This window comes from Ambystoma mexicanum, chromosome 1p (assembly GCF_040938575.1).
Source record: "Ambystoma mexicanum isolate Mex_15411 chromosome 1p, UKY_AmexF1_1, whole genome shotgun sequence".
NCBI classification, from domain to species: domain Eukaryota; kingdom Metazoa; phylum Chordata; class Amphibia; order Caudata; family Ambystomatidae; genus Ambystoma; species Ambystoma mexicanum.
Window position 1 is genome coordinate 1014948643 of NC_090921.1, and position 23160 is coordinate 1014971802.

At 48.9% G+C, this 23160-nt stretch overlaps 1 protein-coding gene across 1 annotated transcript in view; it reads right to left on the reverse strand.

Moving 5' to 3' along the window:
• The window catches only part of RANBP10 (RAN binding protein 10), a 1189242-nt gene that overhangs the window by 352348 nt on the left and 813734 nt on the right, over nucleotides 1-23160 (reverse strand). The window contains exon 9 of the mRNA XM_069655248.1: nucleotides 3445-3593. Coding sequence (XP_069511349.1) covers nucleotides 3445-3593 — 149 coding nt within the window. The remainder of the gene's footprint in view (nucleotides 1-3444; nucleotides 3594-23160) is intronic.

The window sequence follows — 23160 nt, forward strand, 5'->3', positions numbered from 1 at the left end:
GCACCTGTGGGGGAAAACAAAGACTTGCCTTTATTTTCCCCATACACGCACGGAAGGCCTCCTGTCTTTGTCCCATTGACTTATATGGCACTTTCTACCTAAAGTGACTTTGGGGGCCCTCACCAGCCCCTGGACATTTTACCTTTACCTACAAAGGGTTCATGGTGTTTTAGGCCAGGAACTGGATTTTTTCCATATTTACCAGGGCTTGTATACATCTTTTTAAAGTCATGTTCTTCACTTCTTACAGTGAAGGCATTTTTACACTGCAGCTAATTTTGGTGACCAAATAATTTTCCCTGAAGTCTTTTGCACTGGTAATTGTTTCTAAAATGAATCTTTAATTATTGGAGGCTTTGGGGTGTGTGTATTTGTAATTGTATGTACATTTGTATTATTCAAATACTATGCCCTACTAGGCCAGAACTAATGCTGAGTGTTTGTGGTAGGCCATAGGGACCCTTAAGACGACTTTATACCACGAGGTACAACTCCTACGATATACAGGAAGAGTGGGTTTGGTTTTTATAACACTGTACTATGCGTTCTGCTGCAGGCAATAAAGATTTTGTTTTACTTTACCGCCCCCTTCGTTACTATATGTTATGTTGCCCATCTGTGATAGTGGACCAACATTAAAGTGTAGGGGTTAAAAGAGTCCCAAAAAACATGACTGCTTTTAATTTTAGAAAATCTTTGCTCGAATAAGGTGTATTATGTGCCTAAGTACTTATCTGAAGAGCTATATGTGTAAAATAATAAATGTATATCTTTTTTCACTTTATAAGTGTGGTGTATGTTGCTATGAATCAGTGCATGGACCAATTGTACCTTTGTGTCAACCTACTAACCCTTCCTGAGTGTTCAGCATCTTTGCTTGGTCATGCTTCTCTCCTTCAAACGACCTTTGGCTTCCCTTTTTGGTTGGGTGTGTCCCCTCCCGAAGGTGGTTGTACAGCCCTCAACAGGGGGTTGCACGCAAATTGCAACAACAGGGGTCATTTACTTCACAGAGCCTGTGTATAAGGACTACATCTTCCTACCCTAGGGACAGACCAACCCTGAGAAAATGAAAAGGTTCCCCTCCCCAGTTGACAGGTTTAAGGTCACCCTAGCCAGACCCAAATCTCCAATAGTGAAAAGGAAGGCTTTCTGTTTTGTGTGTAAACAATGAAGGAATATGATTCAATGCTTCTTTTACCTGCTCACCCAACACATTAAAGAAATTGTGTTAGAATATTTACAAAACATGCAAATAATACCACTGATACCATGTTTCAAGCTTGCAGCTTCTGAAATGTGGTAAACTGACAAAGACAGCAGCATTAAAACTCAGGAAGTGCATGCTAGGGAAATATCGAAGCTCCCTGCTTGCCCAAACGTTTAAGAAAACGAGGAGAAGATGAGAATGTATAGTGCTTCCAACCTAGGTTTGACATGAACGTGCCAAATGCTTCAGCCAATTGCAGGATGCCTCATGGAGTGTCATCCAACAATGACACCTGAAACAACAAGTCACTTCAGAATTCATGCTTTCATAGAAGGCCACCATTGTCTGCTTCTAATTCCTATTTTTAATCCTTCCTTCGCTATGACCACAGACTTCAAGCACTGCCATTTTGTTAGGTTTTCAAGGGCATGTACAGGATTTTAAAATAAAGTCACTGGTCCTATAACACGTTTTTGCATATGATTGAAATGTTATGAGCTTGGGGATATTTATTTCCCCTGTGGCTCCAGTTTTCGTATCGGAATAATGTGTCAAACCATCGAAATATATTCAACACATGTATGAGGTGCTATAATACATCAATAGATTGGCAAGCATAAGAACTAGAGAAGCTGCCAGGCACATTTGTGACTTTGGCGCCAGAATATTTGGATCCTAACCTAGTCTTCCCCATTTAATCAGAAAGGTTAAATATTGTGCAAATCACTTACCACAATGCACTTCATTTACCTTATCTATACTTTTTCCAGATAAAATCAAATGTTTCCAGTATACATGATGCACTTTGAATTCTCCATATATTAAAGTGGTGAGGTGGTGGTAACACACAGGGGTAGATGCACATAGTAAGGCCAGACATTAAGATTTACGCTATATAGCAGGGGTCTGCAACCTTTGGCTCTCCAGAGATTTTGGGCTAGAACTCCTATTAGCACTAGCTAACAATCAATGTGGAAGATAATTGGTGCCTTTGTCCAAAGTGTATGGAGAACAAATGCATGCAACCCCCTTCTATAGAGTCAGCCTGTAATCTGTTCAATGCATGTGATGTGCCATTTTGGCTGTGCCCAGCATGCGCTCATTTAAACCTTGTAGTCCAAAGTTGGAGAAGCATGAAATATTTTCCACAATGTGTGACGTTTCTCACAAACCTGGTTGAGCCATACTTTGTGAATCTATAGAAAGCATGTGTGCAAACATATTTAATGTGACAGGGTAGTTGTAGTGTGACCGGTTGGACAAGGAAGCAACGATATTACCTAGTAGTAATTTGTGCCAAGCTAACAATGCTCTTCCAGGACAGACATATGAGCTAAATATTTCCCCGTTTGATCAGGTAAGGTGTACAGCAAGCGTAATTCGCAAAACCTGTCACCAACCAGCGCAGCCTATACAGTCCGCCAAAGAAGGCACCCCGCAAATGGAAGCTCACAGACTCTCTGGCCAAATTCGGGATCTGTTTCCCTGGTGGGCACCTAGATGCAGGTTTATTAGGGAAAACATCAGGGGGGTGGGGGAAAAGATCTCATGCCAGAGGCATAGATTACTACTTTCAACAGGATACAGATCCTGAAAGGTAAGGGTACTTCACATTCTCTTTGACCATCAGCTTTTTCTTGAATTATTTGAATAACCAAACTCTGTTTTTTTGACTGTTGAATGTATCTAACTTAAGTTCCACAACTCCTTCAAGAAACAATTGCTTTTTCTGGTCCCTACATCTGGCTGGCAAACTAAATAACCTTATCAATTGCTTATTTAGCCTTCTCCCAAGATTCCCCTTGACATTTCCAGTATATTCCTCTACAGGTTCAACATTTACTTCTTCAATAATTTGAAAAGCCACCCAATGTCTTACTTTAAACCACACCAGGCACACTGAGTTAATCTTTAATAACATGCTTATTACCAGAGACCAGACTAAGCACGGGACAGAGATTCAAACATGTGTTGCTCAGCATTATCTTGCTTCCAAGACAAAACGCTTTGCGCTGGGGTATCCTTCCGGGCAGACGTTTTGGCCCGAAGGAAGACAAATGTGCATCACTCACCTCTCCTTCCACCAGGCACCCAACACAGGATCAAACGCTGTATTAAAGCAATTTTTTCTACTTTCTACTCCCTCAGCCCCACGGTTTCACAAAAGCTCCCTTAGCACCAAGCACCCCACCCATGATGCACCGATCCATGCCCTCTGGTGTAGGTGGTCTTACCAGGGTTGTGAAGATGAGGGTTGCTGGGTGCATGCCTTGGACTAAGGCTCGGTGACGCAGGGTAACTGTCTTGTGACTTGGGGCTGCGGGCACTGAAGCATCGGACCTCACTGTCTGTGCCGTTAACCATCTCCACAAACTGTCGGCACCTGAGGGACAGGATGGATTAAGAAAAATGGTATTTAGTCTCATATTGATTGATTGTTTATTTGTATAGCGCTTATACACAATGTGTTTCAAAGCACTTCAAAGAGGGAGGGAACATGGGAAAATACAGTTACATTCTCACAAGTCCTTAAAACAATTCAGAATGTGAAAAATAACTATCTTGGCCTGGTGACATTTCAGATAGTGTAAGTGCAAGGAACAATAAGGTAGGTGGGGAGGGGGGTAATAAAAGTCAAAACAAGCGGCTATATTACTATGCCTGATGACAATTGATGTAGTGCCGGAAAATTAACAAGGGGAGGGGGTATGGAGTGAGGGAGAGGGTGAGGAGCAATACAAGCAGCTAATATGCCAAGTCTGACGACTTTTCATAGCAGTGCTGGAGGGGGAAGTGGGTGGAGAGGACAAGAAGGAAAGGGGGGGAGAGACAAACAAGCTGCTATCATAAAAGTCTAGAGACAAATGATAGAGTAAGTTCTAATGAACAGTAATAGGGAGGAGGAGAGTGGATGAGAAAGACAGGCAGCTACAATTACTATGCCTGGTGGCAATTGAGGTAGTGCATGAATTTAACAAGAGAAGGGGAGGAGGGATAAAGGGAGAAGGAGGATGAGAGGGACAAACAGGTGACCAACTAATAGGCCAGAAGACCTTTCAGGGTAGCGCTGGAGGGGAGGGGTAGGGGGGCACACCGACAGGCAGCTATCATACAATTAAAGTATGAATAGTAAGTGCTAGAAAACAGAGGGGAGGGGGTAGGGGGAGAGGGTAACACCACACCATCGGGGAGACTCATGAGGGGAGGGGGTACATAACAAGCATCAAGGGAAACAGGGGGGGGCACAAACACAGGGGGCAGGGGGTTGGGGTGGGATACAAACAACCATCACAAGGGGCAAAGGGGATATGCGCAGCCATACCACCATCACAGGGGCGGGGGGGACACAGCCATACGACTATCACAGGGGGAGAGTGGGACACAGCCAGATGACCATCATGGGGGGCAGGGGGGACACAGCCATACAACCATCACGGGGGGGCAGGTGGGATACACAACCATACGACCATCAGAGAGGGGAAGGGGGGAAACAGCCATACGACCATCACAGGGGTCAGGAGGAGAGAGCCATACTACCATCACGGGTTGCAGGAAGAGACGTAGCCATACGACCATCACAGGGGTAAACAGTCATACTACCATCACCGGGGGCAGTGTGACGGAGTAATGGGTGGACAGGGGTAGAACGGGCCTTCATTGTGGGCCTTATATGGTGTGGCTGGCTCCTGCCTCCCGGTTGCAGCCATTGGCTTAAGAAGCCCAAAGGCATCCAATGGGAGGGTGGGGGGGGGGGGGTAGGGGCTGGCCCACAACAGGAATAACATTGCAATTTGAAATACAGTGACGACAGCCATCTAGGAGGGCCAGCAGGCTGGAAGCCGGCATTAAACACCAAAGCAGATAAAATACCCAAGTGGGTAGTGCACAGAGCGCAACATGCTGCCCACGCCAGGCCAAGGACACAGGTACAAAGCATTTGTGCAATTTACAGCCCCACACAAAGGTCGCTCGCCAAAGTGAAAACAGTTAAACAATGTTTCCACATTGAGAGAAAACTATCCCAAAATTAAAAACGGAGGAAATCCCAAAAGTTAATTATTGCAATTTGTTAATTCCAACCAACCACATTTTCCAGAACATTTCATGCAAGGTTTATTTGCTGAATTACAGAAAAAGAAGTTAAATATGTATTGTATGTCAATATTCATTAATGGAGACCAGGGGCGTTGCTAGGGGGGGGGCTAAGGGGGCTATAGCCCCTGATCTTTTGGCTGTAGCCCCGGATAGAATCTCAGGAGCTACAGCCAAAAGACTAGCTAGCCCCCAGTCCCAACAGTTCTGACATCAGCTTAGCCCCGGGTCTTTTCCAGACCTAGCAACTCCCCTGATGGAGACAGGCAGTCTGTCAGCAGGCCCCGCCATTACCTGAAAACTACAAAAAAAGAAAAAAGTACTAGCGCTGCTGACCATAAGAAAGCAATCCCCCCCCCTCCTATTTTCAGCCCCACACCCCCAACCTTAACTTGGTTAAATAAGGGTCAGGGAGTACTTTAAAAGAAAGTCCTGCTGTGCTGCTGCACCTTGCCCCCCCCAAGCACCACTGTCGCTGATGACCCCTTTCCCATTCAAAGGGTACAGCCTCCCTCCATTTAAAAAACTGAAATATTAGCAGCCAAGAGACCACCTGGAACCAGGACTAGGCCAAGCAAAGGAACAATCCATGACTGGGGACAAAGCATAAATCAGGGCTGGTCTGAGCACTCCAGAACCCAAGTCACGCCATCCCATATGTCCCAAACTCCGAGATGGAGGTACTAGGTTACCCTGCATAGCAGGCCTCAGTGATTGAGTCCAAAAATGGGGGCAGGATGGGCAGAAGGTGTCAAACTACGGTGGTGTGAAGGAGGTCCACAGTCACGAGCCAAGGTAGCCCCCCACAAGAATGTGCTGGGGGGCCATAAGCGCAGGTTTGGGGGAGATGTGGGGCCACAAGGACAGGCTGGAAGGAGGGGACGATAAACAGGCCAGGAGGATTACCCACAATCACAAGCAGGGTACAAGGGGTTGCCCCATGAGCATGGGCCCAGGGTAGCGAGAGCATGTGTGTAACACGTACCTTACTACCACCTATCTCCTGAGTGCAAAACCTGGACTGCTCTGACAGCTACTATGAGAGTATGGAATAATTTAAGGGAAGCCATGACCAATACAATAGGTTTCTCTTCCTAAGTATCAAAGCCATCACCTAAAGGACTTTTGAGAAAAAAACAGTCACCAACACATCAGTGTAATTAGCCAGAGTTGTCAGCAATCCGGTGTCGTCCTCCGCCGCACCCCTCCCATCCCCCACCATTCACCTCAAGTTTTTGAAGTGTTTGAACTGTTCTTCCTTCCTCTCAATGTTAGTTCTTCAGACTTTGGGTGCCAGGTTTCTTTCCACAAGGTAGAAGTTTGTAGGCCAGGATGCAAAGGTCCATTTTTTAAATGCACCATCCATATTGTAAATACGTTCTCATGTTCCATTTTAAGCAATTAGTAACAGCAAGTAGGTAGGAGGAGGAGGGTAAGCTTTAGCAACTATCTTAAATAATAAGCTCTGCTTGCCAGATCAGTGCATTATCTGGGGACAGAAGAAAGCAGTAATCCCTCAGACGCATGCATTCAATTCCATACAGCTTTTTCTACGATTCGCTCATACAAATGCTGCGGAAGTGGCTTTACTTCTAGTAGATTGCCCAATGAGTATACCTAGCAATGGAGTGCTTGTCTGAATGCAACAAAACAATTTCTTGAACTCTTGCTGTGACAGAATTCCATCTAGTGATCGCAGAATAGCCAGACCATGCTTTCATTTCTGAATACAAAAATTATGCTGGCGATTTTGTTTTTGAAAGGGGGGGGGTCAAGCAATTAGAACCCTCCACCTCTCATAAATGCTCAGAAAAGGATCCACATTCTTTTCCTAGCACTAGTTGCAGAATCTTCTGGCCAAAAGCAACACCTCCATTACGTCATCCAGGAGGTCCCAATCCTTACATCTCTGCCTTTCAGATACCAAGCGTGAAGGTTGAGTGTCTTGACCTCTGGATGGAGAGCCCAACCCTCCTCTCGCCAGAGAAGGTCCTCTCTTTCTAGAAGACGCACCGGAGAACAGATGGACATGTCAAGAAGGTCCGGGTAGCACGTCCTCCTGGCCCAATCCAGGGCAATTGGGATCATGTGTTTGGTGAACCTTCTCAACCTCCTGATCACATGAGTAATGACAGGGACTGGAGGAAACGCGTACAGGAGTAGAAACTCCCAGTCCACTACGAACGCATCTCCTAGAGCTCCTCGCAGGAATTTCACTGGCGCAATAGCTTTCACACTTCCGGTTGAACCCCTCGCAAACAGATCTACTTGAGGGGTTCCCCAAACGGGGAAGATCTCTTGAAGGACTTCCTGAGCTAGTTCCCACTCGTGGGCGACTGCTCTGCCTGCTCAGAGTGTCCGTCGCCGTGTTCTCCTCCCCAGCTAGGTGAACTGCTGATAGGGAGATTTCTTCTTGAATTGCCCAGTACCAGAGGTGCATTGCCTCTGTGCACAGTGGTAGTGACCCTACGCCTCCTCTCTTGTTGAGGTAATGCATGGCCACTGTGTTGTCTCATTATCAGGGCATTCTTTCCCTGGACAGAGGGTAGAAAGGCCTTTAGCTGAAGTCTGATTGCCCTCAGCTCCAAAAGATGGATATGTTGTTTTGACTCCGATGGAGACTAACGACCGCTGACTGTCAGATTGTTGGCCTGGGCTGCCCACCCCATGAGTGAGGCGTCCGTCACTACTGTAATCTCTGGCTATGGTTGCCAAAAGGGTTCTCCCTTCAGAATATTGTCCTTGCAGGCCCACCACAGAAGATCCTGTGAGACCCTGTTTGGAATCTGAAGTCTGTCTGACATCTTTCCTGAGAACTGGGACCATTGAGTTCTTCGAGCCAATTGAAGGGATCTCAATCTCAGAAAAATGCAGAATGCCATGAGGCCGAGCAGCCTCAGAAAATGGAAGGCCGGTAGACTGAACATTCTGAAATTTGGCCTCCATCTGAAAACTGTCTTGAGCCCTCATCTCGGGTGGCAAGCTCTTTCCCAAGGATGTATCTAGCACAGCTCCGATGTATTGGAGCTTTTGGGAAGGTGTCATATGGGATTTCTTGTAATTGTGGGAGAAGCCCAGTCTGTAGAGAGTGGCAGGTGACGTTGAAATGATCCAGGACTTGTTCGGGAGAACACTCCCTGATCAGCCAATCGTTCAGGTAGGGATAGATGCGAATCCCCCACCCCCCCCCCTCTCCTGAGATGCGCTGCCACTACCGCCATCAGTTTGGTGAAAACCCCCGAATGGCAGAACTCGAAATTGATCATGAGAACCGCCAACTGTGAACCTCAGGTATTTTCTGTGCTTGAGATAGATTGGCACATGAAAGAACAAGTTACTTTCTTACCTGGTAACGTTCTTTCGATGGGATGGTCCGATGACGTATTCCATATCTATGACATGTAATCACCACAGCTGTGCTGCTTCGGAAACTTTTTCGGCGTCTGCGTCCTGCGTCGATGACGTCGATGCGCCGTCGTCGAGGACCTCCTCCGACGTCATCCGATGTGATAAGTAGGACGCACAACGCCCATAGCCTCAGTTGTAGTTTTTTCCCCCAGAACGTGTGACATAAGTCAACTGCCAGTCAGACACAAAGCCTTGCGGAACGTAAGCTGCAATCGCAAAAGAAATTCGGTAGCGGGGAAGGCAGGGCGGGAGCGATATGGAATACGTCGTCGGACCATCCCACCGAAAGAACGTTACCAGGTAAGAAAGTAACTTGTTCTTCGAGGGGATTGGGTCCTCCGACGTATTCCATATCTATGACAGACTCCCAAAGCAGTACCAAAGCAAGGAGGAGGGAAAGAATTTAGAAGCAAAATGTAGAATAGCCAAATAGCAGAGCAAAGGACCGCCTTGCCAAAGGCCAGATCCTGTGCCCGGATGGAATCAAGGGAATAGTGACGTACAAATGTATGTACTGAAGCCCAGGTGGCTGCATCACAGATGTTGCGAATAGGAACACCCCTCTGCAGGGCAGTAGACGCAGCCATACCCCTGGTAGAATGGGCCCGCAAGCCAGCCGGGGGGTCCTTACCCGCCAAACGGTAGCACTCCGAGATGGCCAAAATAATCCAGCGAGACAAAGTCTGTTTCGTCACAGCTTGCCCCAAACGCTTTCCAGCGTAACCAATAAAGAGTTGATCATCCACTCTGACCCGGGACATGCGTGAAACATAAAAGCTTAAAGCTCTCCTAGGATCAAGCCTATGGAGCCTCTCCTCTTCCTTACCAGGATGCGGAGGAGGATAGAATGCCGGAAGAACAACCTTCTGGGCCAAATGAAATTCCGTCACTACCTTCGGAAGAAAAGAAGGACGAACTCTAAGGACAACCCTGTCCTTGTGAAATACAGTGAAGGGAGGCTTAACTGAAAGTGCCTGTAACTCACTCACTCTGCGAGCGGAAGTAACCGCAACTAAAAACAGTTTTCAGAGTTAACAGCCTCAAAGGGCAAGAATGTAAAGGCTCAAACGGAGCACCCATAAGAAACTTAAGAACAAGGTTTAAATCCCAACCGGGCACCAGGAAAGGTGACTGAGGGAACACATTAGTGAGCCCTTTCAGGAACTGTGAAATCAAAGGGATTTTAAAGTAAGAACACTCTTCAGACGAGCGCTTAAAGATGGGCAGCGCCGCCAGGTAACCCTTAACGGTCCCCACTTGCAAGCCCCTGGGGGCCAAAGAAGGTAAAAAGGACAGAACCATGGGGATGTCACATGCAAAAGGATCCACATTCTGAACTCTGCACCAGTCGCAGAACTTACGCCAACGGCAATGGTACAGAGACTTTGTTGCTGGCCTTCGGGCCGAAAGCAACACCTCCATCACGTCCTCAGGGAGGTCCCAATCCTTATACCTCAACCTTTCAGAAGCCAAGCGTGAAGGTTGAGGGATCTGACCTCTGGATGGAGAACCTGACCCCCCCCTCCCGTGAGAGCAGATCGTCTCGGTAGGGAAGACGACGTGGAGGGCAGATGGATAAGTCGAGAAGGTCCGGGTACCACGTCCTCCGAGCCCACGCCGGGGCAATGAGGATCATCCGGGAACCGAACTTCCGTAACCTCCGCAGCACTTGCGGGATGACGGGGACTGGAGGAAACGCGTACAGCAGCGGGAATGACCACTCCACCACGAACGCGTCTCCTAAGGCTCCTTTTGGAGGAAATTCCCGCGAGCAAAACCTTTCGCACTTCCGGTTGACACTGGAGGCGAAGAGATCCACTTGAGGGGTCCCCCAAAGGGCGAAGATCTCCAGGAGAATCTCCTGAGCCAACTCCCACTCGTGAGAGATCGCGCTCTGCCTGCTCAGAGCGTCCGCCGTCACGTTTTCGGCTCCGGCCAGATGAACTGCCGAGATCGAAACTCCCTGCTGGATGGCCCAGAACTCGAGCTGCATCGCCTCCCTGCACAGAGGAAATGAGGTAGTGCATGGCCACTGTGTTGTCCGTCAGGATCAGGACATTCTTCCCTCGCACAGACGGCAGAAAAGCCTTCAGGGCTAGCATGACGGCCCTCAGCTCCAACAGATTGATATGGAGTCTGGACTCAGACGGAGACCAACGACCGCTGACTGTCAGCCCGTTGGCATGAGCTCCCCATCCCGTGAGGGATGCATCCGTCACGATCGTCACCTCCGGCCAGGGAAGCCAAAATGGAGCCCCCTTCATCAAGTTGCCGTCGACGGCCCACCACAGAAGGTCCCGGGCGACCGAGGACGGCACCTGAATCGAGTCCGACATCCTGCCGGAGGACTGCGACCATTGCGTCTTGAGTGCCCACTGCAAAGATCGCAACCGCAGGCGAGCCTCTGGCACCAGAAGAATGCAGGATGCCATGAGGCCGAGCAACCTCAAGAACTCGAACGCTGGGAGCGTCTGGGCATGCTGAAACTTGTGCACCATCTGCTGAATGTGAAGAGCCCTCACCTGGGGAGGAAAACACTGCCCCAGAGAAGTGTCGAGCACTGCTCCGATGTACTGGAGCCGCTGTGTTGGCGTCAAATGGGACTTCTTTAAATTGAGGGAGAAGCCCAGCCTGTGAAGGGAGCGACAGGTGACCGATAGATGATCCAGGACTTGCTCGGGAGAGCTCCCCCTGATCAACCAATCGTCCAGGTAGGGGTAGACGTGAATCCCCCCCTTGCCTGAGATGCGCTGCCACCACCACCATGAGCTTGGTGAAAACCCTCGGGCGGAGGTCAATCCGAACGGCAGGACCCGGAACCGAAAGTGCGAGTCGCCAACCGCGAACCTCAGGTACTTCTTGTGCTTGGGATGGATCGGCACATGGAAGTAAGCATCCTTGAGGTCGAGTGACACCAACCAGTCCTGAAGCTGAAGGACCTGGAGGACTTGAGAAAGAGTAACCATCTTGAACTTGTCCTTCCTGAGGAGTTTGTTCAAACCGCGCAAGTCCATGATGGGTCTCAATCCCCCGTCTTTCTTCGAAATCAGAAAATAAGGGGAATACCATCCCTTGTTCCTCTCCGCTACAGGCACCAGTTCTATGGCGCCTTTCTCCAGCAGGGCTTGAATTTCCTGCGCAAGGAGCGGATCCGGACTCTGCAAAGAGGTTCCCCGGTGGATTGTCGCGAGGCCTGTGCCGAAAAGGAAGACAGTAGCCGTGGGTTATGATCTCCAGAACCCACACATCTGAAGTAATGGCTTGCCACTCTACAAGATGCTGCGCCAGCCTTCCCCCAACCGGCGAACCATGGGACATGGCCTCACGACTGAGTGGGAGCGGCTGCGGCGTTACCCGAGGGCAAAGAGGCAACTGCCCGAGCGGCCTTGGCACCATGGGTACCCTGTCGTCCACCTCTGGTACCCCTGCGTTGGCCTCTTTGACTGCCAGCCCCTCTCGCTTTACTGAAGGATGAGTAATAGCGAAAGGAACCACCCCTCCACTGCTGTCCCCTAGGACGAAAAGGCGGAGGTTGGCGAACTGCAGCGCCCAACGACTTCGCAGCAGCTTTGGAGGTCTGCAACCTCTCAAGGCTCTCGTCAGCCTTGTTGCCAAAAAGGTGTTCACCGTCAAAGGGCATGTTGAGGAGCCGGGACTGCACATCAGGAGCAAACCCCGACTTCCGCAACCACGCAAACCTGCGTATCACGGTGCTCGCCGCCATGGACCTACTGACGCATTCAGCTAAGTCCAAACCCGACTGAACGGACTCACACATGGCCTCCTTACCATCCTGGACCATAGCAAGGAAACCATCCCGTTCGTCCCCTTCGGGAATATGCTCAGCCGCTAACGCAACACAGTTCCACAGAGTGTGCGTGAAACGTGACAAGGCACAAATGAAGTTGGCCGCCTGAAGCGCCATACCACCAGAAGAAAACACTTTCTTCGCCCAGCCATCAAAACGGTTGTCGTCCCTATCAGGAGGGATGGTAGGGTACGATGCCTGCTTCGCCGGGGCCGTGGCCGCCTGCACCACCAAACTCTCCGGAGTGGGGTGCCTGGTCAAGTAGCAGGGGTCGCCACTGGCTGGACGGTATTTTCGCGACAAGGATCTGCCCACCGCCGGGAGACTCTCCGGAGCAGTCCAAGCCGCCGCCACCCTTCTCTGTAAAGCCATATGGAACGGCAGAACCGGGTCAGTTGGGAGACCAACATCAAGGATGTCTGTCAGATCATCCTGCACAAACTCCCCTGGGGGAGCAGACCATCCCAAGTACTCAGAAACCCTAGCCATAAGGCACCGGTATGAGGAATCAGCATGAGAGCCAGGCTTAGGCCTACAAAACTCCACCTCCGGAGAGGTGTCCAGTCCACTGGCATTGTGCAGTGACTGTCTCAACTCGTCAAACTGACTATGGTCTGAGACAATTTCATCCGGAACCTGACTAGGAACCAGGCCATCAGAATCCTCATCCGCCTCTGAAATATAGTCCAGGTGGCGAAAAGAAGGCACTCGAGAGTGCTTGCTCTTAACCAGAGCCTTCCTAGGGGGTCCACCCGTGCCCTGGGGTACCTCCGACACGAAAGGCGTCGATGGCGTCGAGCGAATCGGCGCCAGCGTCGAGAGAACCGGCATCGGCGCCGAGAGAATCGGCGTCGACGTCGAGGAAATCGGCGTCGACGTCAGATGCAGCGCCTCCAGAATCGGCGGCGTCGACACAGCCCTCGAGGCCGGAGCCCTGAGCGTGTCCCTCGACGACCTGAGCGTCGACAGCATCGACGACTTCCTCGGAGCCAGAGCCTCGAGAAAGCCTGTCGACGCCCTCGACGCCACAGACGTCGATGCCTTCTTCGAAGACCTCACAGGTGCACACGGTCTCGAACGCGTCGAGGACCGGGACCTGGAACGGGTACGTCGAGAACGAGTCCCCTTGTCCGAACGGGACCTCTCCCGTGACTCGTGCCAACCACTCTTGCAAGCGGTGTCTCGACCTCACACGACCGACCCCACTCGGGGGCGCGGACGGCTGAGTACCCTGCGACTCAAGAATCGCCAGCATCTTCTTCCCGAAGGAAGCCCATTCCTCCGGCGTCGCACGGCTGGAGGGGTAAGTGACGTGCCGGGCAGAGCCCTCCGAAGAGGACCTGGAAGACGACCGGTGTCGGCGCTTCCGAGAATGCCTCGAAGAGGCTGAGGAGTGGCGAGACCGACTCCTAGAAGGAGACCCACGAGACTTCCGACGATGACACGGAGAGTCACCCCTCGAATCATCCGTCGAAAGCCCCGCAGACTTCGACTTCCGGGGCTTGGACACCCGACCTACCGACAACTTCTTCTTACGTTCGCGTAAGGCTTTGGACGTGAGCGACTGGCAGTCGATATAGTCATCCGTGTCGTGGGCCTCCCCGAGGCACCAGAGGCAGGCGTCGTGCGAGTCCGTAACCGACATCTTGGACCCATACTCCCCGCACTTCTTGAAACCCGGACGCAGGGTCGAAGACGAAGAAGACATCTTCTGAAGGAATTTCACAAACGAACAGGTTCGAAGAACCGAGAAGAACAGAACTCCAAAGAGTCGAGGCATTTAAACCGAGAAACACGAAGCAACACGTTCGCGGAAAAAACGGAACTGAGGCTATGGGCGTCGTGCGTCCTACTTATCACATCGGATGACGTCGGAGGAGGTCCTCGACGACGGCGCATCAACGTCATCGACGCAGGACGCAGACGCCGAAAAAGTTTCCGAAGCAGCACAGCTGTGGTGATTACATGTCATAGATATGGAATACGTCGGAGGACCCAATCCCCTCGAAATAAGCATACTGAAGTTCCAATGAAACCAACCAATCCTGGAGTTGGAGGGCCTAAAGGATCTGAGAAAGTGTGAGCATCTTGAACTTGTCCTTCCTGAGAAACTTGTTCAAGTATCGCAAATCCAAGATGGGTCTCAGTCCTCCGTCCTTCATGGGTATCAAAAAATATGGTTATTACAAACCCTTGTTCCTCTCAGCTACAGGCACTGTTTCTATAGCAACTTTCTCTAGCAGGGTTAAAATTTACTGCACAAGGAGCAGATCCGGAATCCTCAAAGAGCGGTTCCCCGGTGGATTGTTCCAAGGTCTTTTTGTAAAAGGAAGGCAGTAACCATGGGCTACAATTTTCAGAGCCCAGGCATCTGAAGTAACGTCTCGCCATTCTTCTAGATGCAGAGACAGTCTGCCTCCCACTGGTGAACTGTGATTCAAGACCACAGAGCGGTTTTACAGCGCCTGATGCAGTGGCCGATGGCAAGAGGCTGCTGCTTGAGCTGGTGTTGAAGTCTTTGGCGTCGAGGGATTGGCAGGCGTCGAAGGCACCGCCGGCATCGAACCTGTCGGAGTAGAGGACCTTGACTTACCTTGCGTCTCGTATGATCCTTCAATGTTTTATCTGATTGAGGCCTTGAAGGCTCACAATGCGGCTCATGCCTTTTTCCTGGGCTCAAGGGTGCGTGGGATTTCGGACAAGACCTTTCCGGCTTCTCTCGAAGGCTTGGTAGGGCATGGCTTTTTTTCTTCTCAAAGATCTTTAGCATTTCAGCCCTGGAGACTTCCCACTCGGCCAGAGCGGACTTCTTAGTAGGGCAAGCAACCCTATTGGGGGAACATCCGACGACCAAGTTGACGAAGGTGACCTACGGTGCCTTTTCGATTTCAAGGAGGACAAAGTAGTATAGTAGTGAAGTGAATTTGTGTGGTTTGACATTGGTTTGCTGGTTGCAAGTTTAAAACTGGCATTTTTGTTTTGTCTTGTTTGGGAACGAGGAAGTACAGAAATAAATTCTCTTGTTCATCTGATCTTGGAGGACTTATTCAATGGCTCCTTTTTGAATGAATGCTTCCATCTCTTCTTACAGTAGGGCCAGATAATATTGCAGCATTTTCCTGCATTGGGAAGGCAGATTGTGCAGTTTGGTTAGAAGCTCCATACAATACCCTTCCTTACTAGGGCTTCGTACCCACTTGTCCAAATGCTCTTCTTTGCTTTGTGTGGGAGTAAGATGTTATTCGCCACCTCCTGCCCCAATGGAGAAACATGGTAGGGAACCACTACTGCAGTGTCATTGCTTGGCAGCAGAGGTAGCCCCTTTAGGGGTTTGGCCTCTATCGTGGCCTTTGCCGCGTCTGTGTTGACACTGCCCCAGTGTTAAGCGGTTTGTTGTGCCCTTTGACTGGCAACAATGTGTTTCCAGATACAATAGTATTGGCTTGTGGAATGAATGTCTTTGTTACTTACCTGTAACTATTTCTCCAGCATTGTTATCTTTCATAGATTCACATGCTTGAATATTCCCCCTCAGACTGGGAATCCTCAGGAAATTTAAAATTAATTATACAAAGTTTTGCCATACAAGTATCCACATAGGTCTGTGAAGTCATTCACTTGGATATTCCCTCCAACTCATGTTGGTCCCTTCAGACCCTAGCCAATGAGGGGGCAGGGCAAACTCCACCCCAGGCAGCCATCTTCAGAATTTGAGCGGTAGCTGAGATGCGATGACTGGCTACAGAGCACCCCCCCCCCCCACCCTACACAGGGGAGGAGGGTGGGCGCATGTGAATCTATGAATGCTACCAATGCTGGAGAAATACTTAGCAAAGTCTTCTCCAACATTGGATCGTTCATAGATTCCCATGCTTGAAAATAATACAAAGCAGTAAAGCATGGCCGGTGCACATATTAGAGATTTTCTCTCTACATAAACAGAGTATTTGTACTGAAGACATGCTAGGAAACAAATAGCAGGGAAGGAGGGATGCATAGACTGCTCCTGCCTTACGCGAACAGGTGCTGAAGGACCCCCTGTCCGACTGCAGATTCCTTTCTGGAATAGTCTACCATGCAGTAATGCTTGGAAAACTTATGGAGCGTGCTCAAGGTGGCCCCTCGACATATATCTTTCAACGACACTCCTGCCTGGAATGCCGCCGACACTGCTCTTCCTCTGGTGAAATGTGCTGTTGGCGGAGTAGGGAGTGGGTCTCCTCTTGACTGGTGATGGTGGGTGATACAGTTTATAACCCAATGAGGCAGGCCCTGCTTAGAGATGCAATACCCCTTGTTGCGGCCTGAAAAAGCGACAAAAAGACTTGAGGATCAAAAGTCCTCTCTATGTGGAATTTCAAAGTTTTTGAAATGTCCCATGGAATGTAATGTCCGTTCAGCTGCAGTTGAAAGGTTGCTAAAGAAAGTAGGTAGCACTATCTGCTCAGACAATGTAATCTCTGACACTTAAAGAATAAACTTGGGATGCAGCCTAAAAATAACCCAAAAGATCATGAAAGGTGGATCAAGGGATAATGTCTCTAGCTCCCCCAACCCACCTGGCTGAAGTGATCGCCACCAGGAAGGCCACCTTCATACAAGAAAGCTCAAGTCGCACTTATGAATAGGTTCGTAGGGCACGCCCATTAATGCTGTCAAATCTGTATTGCGACTCCAGGATGGCACGGGTCTTTGCTCCTTGGGAAATGTGGACAATAGTCCTTTAAAAGGAAAATCCTAACTGCTGCATTGGAAACAAAAGATGCCCGATGAGGTCTTTTGGTTTAAGTCCAAATGGCCAAAAAAGGTGTACCTCAATAGAAGATTGGGCTAAGCTGCTCTTTGCCAAGTGGAGGAGATGGGGCAAGACCTATTCCACTGACACAAGAGTGGATTTGTGTGCGATCTTGCGCACCAGGCCTTAAAGCGCGTGCACTTCTTGGCATAGGTGGAATGCATGGACTGCGCTCTAGCCACCTTGATAATGTCCCAACACTCAGAAGCTAGCGTGAGGTCATGAAACCTTCGCTGTTCAGATACCAGTCCCGGAGAGACAGACTGGCTGGATAGTGATGAAATAGTTTGCCTCCATGCTGAGACAATAGATGCAGTGTTGTGTACCATGACCGTCAAACCCATGCTGGGGCTACCAGGATCATCTTGCATGGTTGCTCCTTCAACCTCCTCAGTATGTGCGGCATCAGCGGGGTTGGGGTAAAACAGGAACTTTCCCGTCCAATCCAGCGAGAATGCACCCCCAGAGTGCATCTGGGTACCTGGAGACAAACTGGCTGCACTTCTTGTTGTCGAGACTGGCGAACGGATCTGTTCTGCCTTTCTGCCAACTGGTGAACAGCCGGCTGTGTACTTTGTTGTCCAGCTCACACTCGTGGGACTGTGAAAACTCCCTGCTGAGATTGTCTGCCAGGATATTGTCCTTTCCTGGAAGGTGCTCCGCTCTCAGCTGAATCTTGTGTTTGAGGGCCCATTTCCAGAGCATTTGCACCTCCAGAGACAAGATGCTCCTCCTTGTGCCTTCCTGCTTGTTTGTATAGTGCATGGAAGGGCTATTGTCTGTTTGCACTGTCACAACCTGACCGGTGAAGGCTGGCTTAAAGTATTTTAGTGCCCACTGTATCACTCGCAGCTACAGCACATTTATGTGAAGGCGAGAGTCCTTTGCTGACCACACTCCACTCGCTTAAAGATCTCCCAAGTGAGTGCTCCATCCCGATAAAAAGGCATCCGACCTCTCCTGAGCAGTAACGTTGATGTGGGTGTCTGAAATGGCATGCCCTGAATTAGGTTGCTCTGCTTGACCCAGCAGAGTAATGCCTCGTGGAATGTTGGTGTGAGGCACACTAAGTCTTCCCATGAGCCGTTGACTTGGGCCCATGGACGGTCCAGTTCTTGGATGGGTCTCAGTCGCAGCCTGCAATTCAGAATGATGAAGATACAGGAGGACATCATGCCCAGGAGGGACTTGTATAGCAGTACAGTGGATGCTGCATTCTCTAGAAACCAGGCAACTAGCCCCAGTACTGCTGCTATTCTCTATGGTCGCACCCTTGGGATACGCGTGTCTAGATATACCCCCAGGAAGATCGAGGTCTGAGCTCGCACGGTGATGATATTTCCCCGTTGATGGTGAAGCCCAGGATTTGGAGCAGGGTGGTTTGCTCCACTGCTATGGACCCCACTCTTGGAGAATGAATGTCCCTCCACTCCTGATCTCCTGAGATGAGTAGCCACCGGCACCAGACACTTTGTAAACACTCTCAGTGCCGACTTGAGTCCGAATGAAGTACCCTGAAATGGAAATGGTCTGTCCCTATCAAGAATCAGAGGTACTGTCTGGGTGTATCTGTATATGAAAATAAGCATCCTCCAGGTCTAAAAAGGTAGCTAGAAATTGAACCTGGTTTAGCCACGGGAGGACCATTTGAAGGGATGTCATCTTGAATTTGACACAATGTATAAACTTGTTGCGGGCCCTTCGATCTTGAATCGGATGCCACTGTCAGTTTTTCTTCCTGAGCAGGAAAAAATTTGAATAGATCCCTCTTTGTTGCCGGAACAGAACCTGCTATATGGCCACATTTAGTAGAAGTTGGTCTACCTCATGTATTTTTTTGGAATCTTACCAAACGGGGAACCCTCCCCCTCAAACATACCTGTGGTCTGAGTGGAAGTTTGTGTTTTACATCAGGACCTCTAGGCTACTGTTTGTAAGTGTGTCTATTTTGCTTGGATGTGTGTCGAGGTAGGCATCTTATGCCTGATGCCCATTGTACTTTTAGAGTCACTTGGTTGCATTAACTTGAGACAGCAGGCAGAGGTTAACTTTAGGAAGGCTTTACCCTTCAAGTAACAGCATCAGTCTTACCAAAGCCTTTAAAGTACATTTAAGACAAGTGACACCTGCCAGCCACTGCACTCATTTAATGCAGCCCCCAACGGATGCTCTAAATGGAACACTCATTCAAAGCACTCACACAGTATTCCAAACAATTTAAGGCTGGCAGCCACTTATTATTCACAACCATTTCATCTACCATAATGTATAGCAAGCAGGACATAACACCCACTGACGTTTTAGGTGTCAAATTCAAGTGTTCAGAGCTCTACTTGGAGCAGATTTCCCCCTTTTATGTTTCCGAGTAGACACCAAATGGACATTGTTTATTATAGGAAAAGTTTGTCCATTTGTTTTCTCTGCAGAAGTCAATGTTTCGAAGATCTACTTCAGTTGATGTGCTTTTTCCTTCATTTAGGGAGTCCTTTAACCAGGGCAGGCTTTTGGCGTCAGAGTTCTTCACATAAGGTTGTGCTGTGTGCCCAATGGAACTGGGGGCGAGCTGTGAGAAACAGTTCAGTTTCCTCACCAGTAAACTCCTCTGTTTCACTCTCAAGCCAGACACTGACCTCTTCAGTGTCGAGGCTTGCCGCACTAGTGGTGGACTCATGGGTGTAATTTTAGGGGCACATGGCATGGCACACCATTTTGTCCCCATTCATTTGGCTTGGGCACCTTTTCTTCAGATGTCATGTCCCCCTCAACATTTTCTGCAAATTTACTTCACTGGGTGGACTTGCCCTGGGACTTCTCGGCCTATATCGAATATGCAGCGCATCGCTTTGTTCAGTGCTCCTTTAAGGTAGCTAACCTACTTGTCAGTGATTTACAGTTGGGACAATTTAAAAAGGGTTTTCTCACTGGGCGCTGTAGAGTACCAGTGAGCACATATTTGAAAATATGGGCAATACATGGGCATTCTAAAAAATGGCCACTTGCATGGGACTTTTCATCCACCTTGCTCTCCCTACCGTGTGCCTTTCGACGTGATATTGTAATGCAAGGTATTGTACTCAAAGTTGAATATTCAAGGTTTTCAGCAATTGTCAGGAACGGTAAATGGTTGAAAATTTTGGTCCCAATGAAGGGTTCCAGAGGTGGGTTTGAGAACCAGGACCCGGCACTACAGGACAAACCAAATGCGATCCCATGGGAAAATGCGGTGTAGACCTGCCTGCGAATAGCCTCTACAGTCGACCAGCCGATGCCTGTGACCCCCCCGGAGGGTAAGGATCTTCAATAACCCACCACTCCACTGCCCAAAGTTATGCATTTGCAAGGTTGGTTCCCAGAAAGTTGGCTCCAGGAAGCCAAAACAATCCTGATAAGTACAGGTTTCTTTTTCTTGAAGAGGTTTACAGGATGCAGCTTCCCAGGCAAGAATGACCCCAATGATGAAAAAGAAGAACCCCTCAAGTCAGAAGCTAAATCAGCAACATGAAAGACTCCAGAAAGGAGAACTCAAAGAAGGTTTGAGTGGCTCAGTGAACCGAGAAGGTGCCCAAAAACAGAAAACGGTTGGACAGTAAAGACTTTAGTGGGGGCTAGTCCAGACTGACCTGAAAAGAACATGAGGCAGGAGTTTTGGGAATCGCTACACCTTTCCAGGCAATGGCTGCAACCAGCACAAAGGTAGGATAATCATGGCAGTACAGCAAGAAGCTGGCGATAAAGCAGCCTACAGACAGTTACATTACCGAACTATTAGCACAAGACAAATGGAGCCAGCAAAATGGCAGAGGATGCAGAGAAAGGACAAGAAGCATAAAATCCAAACCAAAGATCTGTCCAGGACAGTACCCAGCCAGTGTGGCTAGACCTGTCCTTAAAATGTCGCAACAATAGGAAATCCGCAATAAAGTAAACTTGCATCTTTCAAATGCTCCATTAGAAAACCAAGCACCACTCACAGGACTGGCCTAAATGAGTCCACCAATCACATTAGTGGGCTACAGACAAGCGGTTAAGAGGCCATCCAATCTGATTGACCTCCAAGATCTGCCACTTAACCTAGACCACCGCCACGGGATGTGATCGGGCCAGCCTAGAGGAGGACTGATCACAGTAAAGAAATGTCCATATTGATTTTTCATGGTTTAGACCAAAGAGGCTACATGGGTAAAAACTGCCATTTTAGGCATGCTGCATAGTTCCCCTAACAAAAGGAAGCCCTTTAAAAAAAAATGGCCAAGAGTAGTACATGAAAGAACACATTGATACCCCAATGGCTATCAAAAAGGTATATTGAGATACCAATGCGCTAAATCAGCTTCCACCACATGTGAAGCCAAAACTGTATAGGAGCTGCCACCAGCCTACCTCCTAAAACAAATTTAGGATTGGATCGTCCTAGGGCACACATGGGATGCTCAAGAAGCAACCCTGGGCATAGGAGTCTTACGGGCAATCGAGGACCATGTATGTACTCGGAAGGATTGCAATGCAGGGGGACATTCACTGACCAAACAGAGGTCAGTGCTCCAAAAAAATGGAAAACGCAAAGTCGAAGAGCCTAAAAAGGCCCTAGAGAAATACCAAAAATGAACTGTTCATCACCTACTAACAACCCCTCCCTCCCTCCCTCCTTCCTTCTCAGAGCCAAGCCCAGCAGAGCCAACGACAAACGGGAGAAGAGCGCCATACAAAACCACTTAACTACATTTACCTCCATGCAACATTAGGCCAAACATGTACTCTCATTAAACAGGTACAGGATGCATCTTCCACCTTGTCTTGTCCTTCCTCATGCGCCCACTGACTGACAGACTGAGCATGGCTGACAAACACACACTTATCACAGCACAAAGTTCACTGGATACAAGTCGCGTTGCCCCAGCTCTCATGACAGCATCTCCAGCAATAGTTTTTTTGCTCAACTGTATTTTAGTTTTTCAAAATAAATATAATTTGTTAAAAGGCACTTGGCGATAGTCAGAATGTGTGGTCTTTTTACATTAGGGGATGATTTCATTAGATTCCATCATCTCATTACAATTCATTTGAAAGCATAAGAGTAAACAAGGAAAAATAAATACAGGCAATTGTTCCCATAACTCCCCTTGCATTTAATCAGTTACCAGTTGTTGCCTAAATATCCGTTTCCTCCACTCAGATTGTGCCATGTTAGGTCAGAGGTAAGTGTTTCAATGTCTGGGGCCTATGTGTGTTAGTGTGTTCTGACAGTGCGTGTGGAATGGGTCCCATATCGTGCGTGAAGGATTTTGTTGCATTATTCTGTTTGGTAAATATCTTCTCCATGGCCCATATATCCCACTCCTTGCCCCACCAGATCATAAACTGCAGGTCCCTTGGTGTCTTCCAAGCCCGAGTTAGGGTTATTCTGGCTTAGTTTGGGAGCCGAGTGATTAGGGCATTGGAGGTGCATAGGCCATACATCCCTTCCCGATCCGTGTTGCCAGCTGTCGGGTCTGAGGGGAGCTGAATCTTAGTGATGCCCAATTCTGAGAGCATTTTCTTCCAGTCAGATTGCGCTGTGGGACAGGTCCACCACATGTGCCCCAGTGGCACCACAATTTCTCCAATAAAGTGGAGTTGATGTGTGATAGCTGATTAAGGTGCCGGAGGGAGGGGGGCGTAGTACAATCTCATATTTTATGTGCGCACTCTTACTATTCCGCATCTAGAGCTTTCATGAACTTGCAACCATGTGTGGGACCATGAGTCCTTTGGTATGTCCATTTCTAGGTCCCTCTCCCATTTTGTCATATATGGTAGTTTCTCATCCATGTGATCTCCCTACAACACTTTGTAGAGTTTGGAAGTGCA